This window comes from Terrapene carolina, unplaced genomic scaffold (assembly GCF_002925995.2).
Source record: "Terrapene carolina triunguis isolate 2854851 unplaced genomic scaffold, T_m_triunguis-2.0 Scaffold90, whole genome shotgun sequence".
In the NCBI taxonomy this organism is placed as follows: Eukaryota; Metazoa; Chordata; order Testudines; family Emydidae; genus Terrapene; species Terrapene triunguis.
Window position 1 is genome coordinate 2,559,194 of NW_020664441.1, and position 12,293 is coordinate 2,571,486.

At 43.2% G+C, this 12,293-nt stretch overlaps 1 protein-coding gene across 1 annotated transcript in view; it reads right to left on the minus strand.

Moving 5' to 3' along the window:
• Positions 1 to 664: 664 nt before the first annotated feature.
• The window catches only part of LOC112123267 (membrane-spanning 4-domains subfamily A member 15-like), a 19,078-nt gene continuing 7,449 nt past the window's right edge, over positions 665 to 12,293 (minus strand). Inside the window, exons 4-6 of the mRNA XM_026650503.1 lie at positions 7,241 to 7,354; positions 6,212 to 6,325; positions 665 to 790 (exon numbers count right to left, since the gene is read on the minus strand). Of these exons, the coding sequence (XP_026506288.1) occupies positions 665 to 790; positions 6,212 to 6,325; positions 7,241 to 7,354 (354 nt within the window). The remainder of the gene's footprint in view (positions 791 to 6,211; positions 6,326 to 7,240; positions 7,355 to 12,293) is intronic.

Genomic DNA, 12,293 nt, shown 5'->3' on the forward strand with positions numbered 1-12,293 from the left:
TCGATTTAACGCGGCTAAAGTCGACCTAAACTCGTAGTGTAGACCAGGCCTTAGTGCCTCTGCCAGATTCCAAAGGAAGAAAGTGTGTAAAAGGAGTTGGGGCCTGACCCAAGCAAATTAGTGCCAATTGTAATAGTAGTTTTTGTGATGTCTGATACGGGTGAAAGGAGACCGTTTGCTCCACATGTATATGGTGAGAGTTACACTTGGATATGCACACACCACATTCACACTCAAGCACCCACCTACCCACACATCCCACATCTATATGCTACATGTACACACAGGCACACATGCTATATGCACACGTGCTAGATGCACACACATGCCACATGCATCTGTGAACAAATGCTTTAAAACAACCCACTCAGGATCCATTTTGAAGCTTTATTGAAGAAGTGGCCAGGGGAAACATTCAGGGCCAAAGTCTCTGAGGGCTGGATAGTGCTGGTGAGTTATCACCTTATTTCATTGCGTAATGTGAATTCAATGAATGGTGCAGAGCCAGGGAGAAGCTGATTGAAACGAGTTCTCTCTGTGATGAGTGACGGAGCTGGGTTCTAGAACTGCACTCAGGAAATGGATTGAGATCTATCATGCAGGACGGGGTTGAGTTTTACATCTCAGAGGAGCTGCTGCTGGAGCCATCTCTCACAGGAGTTCTTTATGAGGCCCCTTGCTCGATCTCTTCTTTGGGGTCATAAGCCACATTGGTGTAAGGTGGCGGAGAGGCCATTGGTGCAGAAGGAATCCCAAAATTTGCATTGGCAGCATATGGCATGAACATGGCCTGCAAAACAAAAGAGATCAGCCCTCACACCCTCACAACCATCACCTTCCTCAGCTCTCCATTCTTGCTCCAGTATCTTCCTCACGTTCTTTGTCACCATCACTTCTCTGAGTCCGCCATGCTCACCCCCATCACCTTCCTCACTCTTCCACTCCCTTTCATCAACACATTTTTCAGCACTACCACCACCATCTTCCTCATCCCTCTAGTTCTTATAACTGGGGCAGGTGCGTCCCTGGTGTAACTCTCCTGCTGTGACTGGAATTACACCAGGGATGAATCTGTGCCATCATCACTGTCAACACCCTACTCGCTATCAGTAGGATTTTCCCTGTGGAGGGTCATGGGTCCACAATGTCACAGAACATGACCCTGGTCTCTTGATATAGTTGATGACATTTTGGATACGGAAACTAGAAGTTCTCTTGGGTCCTGACTGCAGCAGGTTTGCGTGGGGCACTTAAAAGGTTAATGTGGTAGGTCTCACTATGCCACAGAGCATCCCTCTGTGCTCCTTACTAGGGCTGCTTGAAAATTTCCTGTCAACAAGCTGATTTTCAAAGAAAAAGAAAACCAAATAAACCCCCAAACTCTAAACTTTTATGTTTAACTCAATGAATTGTTTCATGAAAAGTATCCAGTTTCCTGGGAAAAATTAAAATGTTCATCCCAAAAGTGACAGTCCTAAAACTTAAGGCTTTCAATTTGGAGATGCTGCAGTGTCTCATGGGAGATGTAGTTTGTTTGCCTCGTCCCCATTCTTTGCTACGGATCAGGCTCACTGGCTAGACTACATTTCCCACGATGTAACATGGCCAGGGACTCCCAGGATGCAACAACTCCCCTCACTAAGAGGGGGACAACGTTGGGAGTTGTAGTCAGACTAAGGAGCCTGGCCTGCAAAGGAGAATGGCAACATGAGGCATTCAAACTACAACCCCCATTAGGCACCACAACAGCATTTCTACATTGAAATCTTTTGGGTTTTGTCAAAATATTTTGGTATTTGAATTTCTGCTGAAAAAAATATAAAATATAAAATGTCTGGAAAATTTAGACAAAAACAGATGGGTTTTTTTTTCATAAAAACTTAACACAGTTTTCAACACAGTTTGAGAAAATGTTAGTTTATCAGTGTGTGAGCCTTCCTACTCCCAGGTCAACCATGGGTTAACCTCATCTCAGCTACCCCCTTCACTCTTCAAAGATGCTCAGAGGAAGGGCCAGGAGAACTGCTGCATGGGAGGCAGCCAGCCAGCCTTTGGGAAGGTCAGAGTCACATCAGCCTCACAGCAGTGAGTTGTATTCCAAACAAGGTGTTTCCTGTTGCCTGGATTCATTTATTTTCCTGTCTGGCTAGAAACATTGTCCCTGGAGGGAATGTCCACAGCTGTAGCTTTTGGGAGGGGAGTTTGCAGCATCATGAGCAGTTTGTGGCATCATGACTCCATGGTTGGCTCTGTGCTAGCCCCAACAGCTGCTCTAAAACAAAGACTGGTGATGACTCCAAAGGAGTTGTCCACCTGTCAGGTACTGCTGAAGCACAAGGGACTCCGTCCATGCCTCAATACATGCCCTACACCAAGGGAGTAAGAGCTGGCTGTGACAGGTGGGGATTCCATGCCGATGGAATTCTCTGCTGGAGAGACCCAGTGACTTTCAGTGGCACAAAAGGATGGGATTGCAGTTCAGGTTCTGTCCCAGTTACAGTTTCCTGTCGTCCCCCCTTCACCCCCCTGCTACCTGGTGCGGGAAGATGAAATGCAGCCCCACAGAAATTAAAACACTGACAATGAAGGTCAATGTGGTGGCAGTGAAAACTGGGATTACTCCCCCCTCCCATAAAAAATGATTCAGTAACTTGGATCGTGGTGCCAGCAGCCTGGTTAGGAATCAGGGTAAAAAGTGCCAGAAAATAGGGTTATTTCCTCTGCCAAAAATGTCAGCAAAAATCTATCAACCACCAAAATATTTTGATTCAACATGGAACCACAGTGCCTCATGGGAGTTGTAGTTTGGGTGCCTTATACTTTCATTGTCCTGTATGAGCTGTGTTCACTGGCAGGACTATATCTCCCATGATTTATCACTTTCCCCTTGTTGGTGAGGGGAGGGGATGTGTCACAAAGGTCCCTGCCCATGGTGTATCATGGGAGATATAAATGCTGCAAGACACGGCCCATAATGGAAAATGAACTACAACTGCCACTAGGCACCAGAGTTCCACTTTGAGTCTAAATAGTTTGGTTTTCAGTAGGGCTGTCAATTAATAGTAGTTAACTCATGTGATTAACTCAAAAAAATTAATCACAATTAAAAAAAATGAATGTGGTTTTAATCGCACTTTTAAACAATAATAGAATACCAATTGAAATGTATTAAATATTTTTGGATGTTTTTCTACATTTTCAAATATATCTATTTCAATTATAACACAGAATACAAAGTGTACAGTGCTCATTTTATATTATTATTTTTATTACAAATATTTGCACTGTAAAAATGATTAAAAAAATAGTATTTTTCAGTTCACCTCATATAAGGACTGTAGTGCAATCTCTATTGTGAAAGTGAAAAATTACAAGTGTAGACTTTTTTTTGCTACGTAATTGCACTCAAAAACAAAACAATGTAAAACTTTAGAGCCTACAAGTCCACTGAGTCCTCCCTCTTGTTCAGCCAAATGCTAAGACAAACAAGTTTGTTTACATTTATGGGAGATAATGCTACCTGCTTCTTATTTACAATGTCACCTGAAAGTGAGAACAGGCATTCGCATGGCATTGTTGTAGCTGGCATCGGAAGATATTTACGTGCCAGATGTGCTAAACATTCATAACCCCCTTCATGATTCGGCCACCATTCCAGAGGACATGCTTCCATGCTGATGAGGCTCATTAAAAAAAGAATGCGTTAATTAAATTTGTGACTGAACTCCTTGGGGGAGAATTGTATGTCTCCTGCTCTGTGTTTTACCTGCATTCTGCCATATATTTCATGTTATAGCAGTCTCGGATGATGACCCAGCACGTTGTTCATTTTCAGAACACTTTTACTGCAGATTTGACAAAATACAAAGAAGGATCTGAAGTGCCTTCCAAAATCTGAGAAGGACGAGGTGTGGAGCATGCTTTCAGTAGTCTTAAAAGAGCAACACTCCAATGCAGAAACTACAGAACCCAAACAACCAAAAAAGAAAATCAACCTTCTGCTGGTGGCATCTGACTCAGATGATGAAAGTGAACATGCGTCAGTGACTGTGCACTGCTTTGGATGATTATCAAGCAGAACCTGTCATCAGCATGGATGCATGTCCTATGCAATGGTGGTCAAAGCGTGAGGGGACATATGAATCTTTAGTGCATCTGGCACGTAAATATCTTACATAAGAACATAAGAACGGCCGTACTGGGTCAGACCAAAGGTCCATCTAGCCCAGTATCCCGACTACTGACAGTGGCCAATGCCAGGTGCCCCAGAGGGAGTGAACCTAACAGGTAATGATTAAGTGATCTCTCTCCTGCCATCCATCTTCACCCTCTGACAAACAGAGTCTAGGGACACCATTTCTTACCCATCGTGGCTAATAGCCATTAATGGACTTAACCTCCATCAATTTATCCAGTTCTCTTTTAAACGCTGTTATAGTCCTAGCCTTCACAACCTCCTCAGGTAAGGAGTTCCACAAGTTGACTGTGCGCTGTGTGAATAACTTCCTTCTATTTGTTTTAAACCTGCTGCCTATTAATTTCATTTGGTGACCCCTAGTTCTTGTATTATGGGAATAAGTAAATAACTTTTCCTTATCTACTTTCTCCACCTCACTCATAATTTTATATACCTCTATCATATCCCCCCTTAGTCTCCTCTTTTCCAAGCTGAAAAGTCCTAGCCTCTTTAATATCTCCTCATATGGGACCCTCTCCAAACCCCTAATCATTTTAGTTGCCCTTCTCTGAACCTTTTCTAGTGCCAGTATATCTTTTTTGAAATGAGGAGACCATATCTGTACGCAGTATTCAAGATGTGGGCGTACCATCGATTTATATAAGGGCAATAATATATTCTCCGTCTTATTCTCTATCCTGTTTTTAAATGATTCCTAACATCCTGTTTGCTTTTTTGACCGCCTCTGCACACTGCGTGTACATCTTCAGAGAACTATCCAAGATGACTCCAAGATCTTTTTCCTGATTTGTTGTAGTTAAATTAGCCCCCATCAGGGCCGGCTCCAGGGTTTTGGCCGCCCCAAGCAGCCAAACAAACAAACAAAAAACAAAAAACAAAAAACAAAAAAAATAGCCGCGATCGCGATCTGCGGCAGCAATTCGGCGGGAGGTCCTTCGCTCCGAGCAGGAGTGAGGGACCGTCCGCTGAATTACCGCCGAATACCTGGACGTGCCGCCCCTCTCCGAAGTGGCCGCCCCAAGCATCTGCTTGGTAAGCTGGTGCCTGGAGCCGGCCCTGGCCCCCATCATATTGTATGTATCAGTTGGGGTTATTTTTTCCAATGTGCATTACTTTACATTTATCCACATTAAATTTCATTTGCCATTTTGTTGCCCAATCTTGTGACGCCAGCTACAATCGTGCCATATGAACACCTGTTCTCACTTTCAGGTGACATTGTAAACAAGAAGCGAGCAGCATTATCTCCCGCAAATGTACACAAACTTGTTTGTCCGAGCGATTGGCTGAGCAAGAAGTAGGACTGAGTGGACTTGTAGGCTCTAAAGTTCAACTTTCATGATAAAGAGATTTCACTACAGTACTAGCATTAAGTGAATTGAAATACAATTTCTTAGTTCTTTTTTACAGTGCAAATATTTGTAATAAAAATAAATATAAAGTGAGCACTGTAAACTTTGTATTCTGTGTTGTAACTGAAATCAATATATTTGAAAATATGGAAAACATAAAAAAAATTAAATAAATGGTATTCTGTTATTGTTTAACAATGCGATTAATTGCCATTAATTTTTTTAATCACCATTAATTTTTTAATCATTTGACTGTCCTAGTTTTCAGGTGATCAGTGTTTTGGCAAAATAGCAATATTTTCTGGAGAAAGCAGGTGTTTTCTGCTAAAATTCTCATGTAGTCGAAACCCCAATTTCCCATCGAAAAAATGATTTGACAAAATTTTCAACCAGGACTAAATCAGGGCCTGTCATTTCCTCCATCACTGCCTCCCTCATACACATTTAGGCCCTTCCCCAGGGATACTCCTCCTATCTGATTTAGTTGGGGATTGGTCCTGCTTTGAGCAGGGGGTTGGACTAGATGACCTCCTGAGGTCTCTTCCAACCCTGATATTCTATGATTCTATGATCAGAAAGGGCCCTTCATTCAGGCAAACATCTTTCCTTCCTTTCACCACATGCTCTGATTCATGTCCCGTTTGAGAGCTGAAAGACTCACGGTGTTGGGGGTATAGCAGATGGCTTGGCACGCAAAGTATGAGATTGAGACAGCGATGGAGAACTCCAGGATGGTCATCAAGAACAGCATGACCATGATCCCCTTTGCAGCACCCTGGGGAGCACAAAACCACAGATGATGCTAATTACTCTTGACTGCTAGAGGTAACACACTGCACAGGGCTGCCGTGAGGGAACGCACTGGGGAATCCAATTCTGGGAATGAAGAAATGCAGTCCCGGTTCTTCTCTCTTCCCAGGCACAGAGAATTCTCCTCCTCATTCAAACTACTCAGCAGCCCCGGTAATTGTGATGCATGGAGCCACACCACTGTCAGGAGATCATAGGATTCTGTTTTCTCCTGGGTCTGCAGGGAGCTGCGCCCCTGAGATGCAGCCATTTGTCAAGATGGAGGATCATAGAGCCTGGATCCATGGGAGGCCGTGTGGTCTAGCGGATCAAATATTGGACTACAAATCAGAAGAGCTGGATTTGGTTCCAAGCTCTGCCACTAGCTTGCCTGTGACTTTGGACAAATAGCTTCACTCCCCTGTGCCTCAGTGTCCCCATCTGTGCAAAGTGGGATTAAATAAAATAAAACAGACATTGGAGTCCAACTCTATGCCTGCTGAAATCAATAGGAGTTATTATTAATTTGTATGTTGATAGCAGCTGGAAACCCCAGTCATGGACCAGGTCCCTATTATGCTAGGTGTTGTACAAAACAGAAGAAAAACTTGGTCCCTGCCTGATATTTGACATTGACAGGAGTTTTGACACCGGCTTTATCAAGCAGAACCAAATCAGAAAGTCTGGAGCTGAACATATGGATAGTTTCTACCCTGGGGTCAAAGGCCTGGGACAATTCCAGGCACCTGGTATTTTAAATACACCTGTTAGGGATGCTCCAGGTAGACTTAACCTGCTTCTGTGGAGGGGGATGGACTGGATGACCTCTTGAGGTCCCTTCCAGCCTTACATTTCTATGATTCTATGGCAGAGTCTGGCCATTTACCAACCAAAGATATACCTCATAGTCGTGGCTGTAATCTGACGCATTAATAATCAGCTCCGTTAGGAAGAGAATGATCCCAATGCCTGAGAAGATGGCACTAGTGATGTTCATTCCCAGGCTGCCTCTCACCTGAAAGAGATGTGCAGAGGGTCAGGTTGTGTGTTGGCAGAGAACAGGTTTGGTTAAAATAAGAACTAGCCCCCCTATGTGTTCTAGGAATGCTCCCACATTTTGGGCAGAACTTAATTGCAGAGTTACTTTTTTTTCTATCAGATAAAATTGTGCTACAAGCTAAAAATGTAATTTTCAACCTAATGGAAAATTTTTGGCTAAGCAGAGCACTAGTAATTGCTAAAAGACCAGTACTACAAGCATGAAAGTCCAAAAAGTGTAATTGACGACTGGAGCATAGCTATCGTAAGCATGGCCACCATGGAAAGACGTGTGTACTGTAACAGACATACCCAAGAAAAATTCTCAGAGATATGGGATGCTCTCCTGGAAGTGTCTGAATGATCCTGTTAAACTTATGGGCTCCCTTACTTCCCCCTTCTCTTTACCCATTTCATTCCCTCCCCATCTCTATCTCTCTCCTCTGAACTTTGCTTTTATTCTTTAGGTTAATTTAATAATTTTGCTTTAACTAATTGAATTTTGATAAACAAATGTTGTTTGTTTGTAAATTGTATAATACAAATAATTGATTTATATTTTAACCGTTCATATTATATATATACATATACATAATAATAATATGCTTCAAGTACAGCTAAGATTAGGTAGCAACTGGTTAATATATTATGAGAAGTTTATATATAGGTTTTTTATTCTGTATATATATTTTGAAAAATTGTAATAAAAATGTAATAGAAAAAAGATATAAGAACCAGCCCTGAACCTTTACACTCAATGCAAACCCTGCACTTCTTTGGGAAAGTTAGATAAGCCCGGCTGACTCATATTATGATAACGGCTAGAGGTTCCAATCAAGTCCCTGCCCCAAAAAGTTTATGATCTAAACACACAAGAGGGATAGTGAAACAGAGAGAGGTGAAGGGAGTTGCCGAAGGTTACCGGAAAAGTGAGGAATCAACTCAGCTCTACTGGTTCTCAGTTCAGCACCACTAGCCTATGCTTTGAGCTTGCCACAACTCCGTACTTCAGATAGGACTGAGAATGGGAAGATGCCATGAGAACAGCTTGGCCTTTCTCCAGGGGGATTTTTTAATCAGCCCAAAAAAAAAAAAAAAAAAAAAAAAAAAGCCCAACTCCCCCCCTGGAAATACTAGAACATTCATGACCAAAACCCCTGATTTTTCTTGGGGAAATTGTAACTGGATTTGGGGCCTTTCACCTCCATGTGACCAGCTCCAACCCAGACTAGTGACAAAGAATTGCTCCCATCTGACATTTCACAGATTACGTGAAGGGGGCTGGACGTCTCAGTCCAGTTCCTATTTGGACAAGAATCTACAAGAATTTGGACAGCGTCCTCCACTCTGAAGTAACTGACCCCCTTTTTGGCTGTAGAAGAGAGGCCAAGAACTGACTGGGTTGGAAAGCTGATTTAGACGCTCACCTTCGGAGTTGGTCCCAGTAGGCCTGGGGTGAGGCGCGCTGGTGAGGTGGTTTGGGACTAATGTTGCACTGTCCATATGCAAGCCATGCTAGGACAGGGTGGAGTTCTTGTCTGCCTCTAGTAGCTGAGCCACATGGAAGGTTTATAAGGCTGCTGCTGCAGCCATTTAAGTCTTCCCATCTGCTAGCTCAAGTAGTAGAGACCTTTCCTTCTAGTGTTGAAGGTTTCCAAGTTCTAAGCCCTGTGGCTGGTTTAACAGTCACTTACACATGCTGTGTATGTTCCAGGGTAAATAGTGAGCTTGATTTTTCAGTCTTAGGACCTCTTATAAACACTAAATTCACTTAAAAATGCAATTTCATTGCTTATGTAATTTTGGGAGTTCAAAAGAACTGCCTGAATTTTAGGGCTTCATATAAGCCAAGCTGTCATATACGTACAGATAAGGGTAGCATAAAATCCCTCCTGGGTAGCTGTACTGAATCTTTATGTGTAAGGGGTTAAGAAGCTCAAATAACCTGGTTGGCACCTGACCAAAAGGACCAATAAGAAAAGAAGATACTTTTAAATCTGGGGTAAAGGGAGGCTTTGTTTGTGCTCTCTTTGTTTGTTCCCTCTCTGGATGGAGAGAGAGACCAGGCAGGTAAAACATCTCTTGAAAACATACCTGAAATGATCCATCAAAGATTACAAAAATTGTAAGTAAGGGCAAGGAAATGCGTTAGATTATCTTTTGTTTTAGCTTGTGAATTTTCCCTATTCTAAGAGGTAATTTCATTCCTGTTTTGTAACTGGGAAGCAGAGTGAGAGGGGAATCCTCTGTGTTTTAAATCTTTTTACTTACCCTGTAAAGTTACCTTCCATCCTGATTTTGCAGATGTGTGATTCTCTTACGTTTTTTATTAATAAAATTCTTCTTTTAAGAACCGGATTGATTTTCAGTGTCCTAAAAACCAAGGGGTTTGGTCTGTGCTCACATTATAACCAATTGGTTAGTATTTTATTCTCAAGCCTTCCCAGGAAAGAGGGTGAAGGGGCTTGGGGGAATATTTTGGGGGAATAGGGACTGCAAGTGACCCTTTTCCTGAATTTTTGTGTAAATCACTTGGTGGTGGCAGCAATACCGTCCAAGGACAAGGAAAGGATTTGTGCCTTGGGGAAGTTTTTAACCTAAGCTGGTAGAAATAAGCTTAGGGGTCTTTCATGCGGGTCCCCACATCTGTACCCCAGAGTTCAGAGTGGGGAGGGAACCCTGACACAAGCCTTGACACTTTGGAAGTTCACTTATCAGGACCACAGCAATAAACCATAGCAGTTGGCTATTGCAGTCCTTAGTCACCTGCGAAGCCTACCAATAGGTAGCTAATATATTTCCGGGAGTGTCTCATTGTTATCAGAATATGGCTCATGGGGTGAATTATACAATGTGTCTTTCCACTTAGAAAAGACAGTGCCTACTATGCAGAGAAAAGAAAATAGCAGGTAAAAGGTAAGAGGCAGAGCTGGATGAAATTTTCAAAATTTCATTGATGTCAATTTTTTTGGAGGGGGGGGAAATGGTGAAAATATTTCTGCAACATTTTTCATTTATTCCCCTATTTTTTGATCTGCCTGTAGGTCTCAATTCAGGAAAGCACTTAAACATGTGCTTAATTTTTAGCACATCCTAAAGTCTCACAGATACTTAGTGCTTTGCTCCATAGGGGCCTCACTGGAAGTCCCCTTTTCTTCACTATTTTGAATATATTTCTGGCTACTTTAATTCTTCTAAATTCCCCCCTTTTTTGCAGACTCCCTGGGCCCTTTGTCTTTCTGTTGTTCCCTGGTAGCCTGGCTGCCTTTTCAGCAGCTGTTTGCAGCTCTACTTTCTATTGGACTCCTTTCTATTGGGCTCTTAATTGAGGTTTATTAGTCAATAGAAAAATTGAAGGTACTTGTTGGGACACAAGCTGCTGCTAAACATACTGAGGCAGACAGCAGGGAGCAGTTTAAAATATCCCCTTTTCTCCTTCAGCTCCCTATTTGTCTCTTCTGTCTTCCTCTCCAACACGTGTTCCAGCACAAGTTGGTCCGATAAACGATATTACCTCCCCCACCTTCTCCCTCTCCAACATTCCTTCTCCATGTTCTTGATGAACAAGCTCTCTGCTCTCTCATCAGCAGCTCTCTTCCTGGATAGCGCCCTGGACAAAGCAGAGCTAAACTCTGAGAATCCCGCTCCCCCCGGTTAGGAAAGGGGAGGGAACATTCTCTAGAAACTCTGAGTATCAGAGGGGTAGCCGTGTTAGTCTGAATCTGTAAAAAGCAACAGAGGGTCCTGTGGCACCTTTAAGACTAACAGAAGTATTGGGAGCATAAGCTTTCGTGGGTAAGAACCTCACTTCTTCAGATGCAAGTAATGGAAATCTCCAGAGGCAGGTATAAATCAGTGTGGAGATAACGAGGTTAGTTCAATCAGGGAGGGTGAGGTGCTCTGCTAGCAGTAGAGGTGTGAACACCAAGGGAGGAGAAGCTGCTTCTGTAGTTGGATAGCCATTCACAGTCTTTGTTTAATCCTGATCTGATGGTGTCAAATTTGCAAATGAACTGGAGCTCAGCAGTTTCTCTTTGGAGTCTGGTTCTGAAGTTTTTTTGCTGTAAGATGGCTACCCTAACATCTGCTATTGTGTGGCCAGGGAGGTTAAAGTGTTCTCCTACAGGTTTTTGTATATTGCCATTCCTGATATCTGACTTGTGTCCATTTATCCTCTTGCGTAGTGACTGTCCAGTTTGGCCAATGTACATAGCAGAGGGGCATTGCTGGCACATGATGGCATATATAACATTGGTGGACGTGCAGGTGAATGAGCCGGTGATGTTGTAGCTGATCTGGTTAGGTCCTGTGATAGTGCTGCTGGTGTAGATATGTGGGCAGAGTTGGCATCGAGGTTTGTTGCATGGGTTGGTTCCTGAGTTAGAGTTGTTATGGTGCGGTGCGTGGTTGCTGGTGAGAATATGCTTAAGGTTGGCGGGTTGTCTGTGGGCGAGGACTGGCCTTCCTCCCAAGGTCTGTGAAAGTGAGGGATCATTGTCCAGGATGGGTTGTAGATCACTGATGATGCGTTGGAGAGGTTTAAGCTGAGGACTGTAGGTGATGGCCAGTGGAGTTCTGTTGGTTTCTCTTCTGGGCCTGTCTTGTAGCAGGAGGCTTCTGGGTACACGTCTGGCTCTGTTGATTTGTTTCTTTATTTCCTTGTGTGGGTATCGTAGTTTTGAGAATGCTTGGTGAAGATCTTGTAGGTGTTGGTCTCTGTCTGAGGGGTTGGAGCAGATGCGGTTGTACCTCAGTGCTTGGCTGTAGACGATGGATCGTGTGGTGTGTCCGGGGTGGAAGCTGGAGGCATGAAGGTAGGCATAGCGGTCGGTGGGTTTTCGGTATAGGGTGGTGTTAACGTGGCCATTGCTTATTTGTACTGTGGTGTCCAGGAAGTGGACCTCCCGTGTAGATTG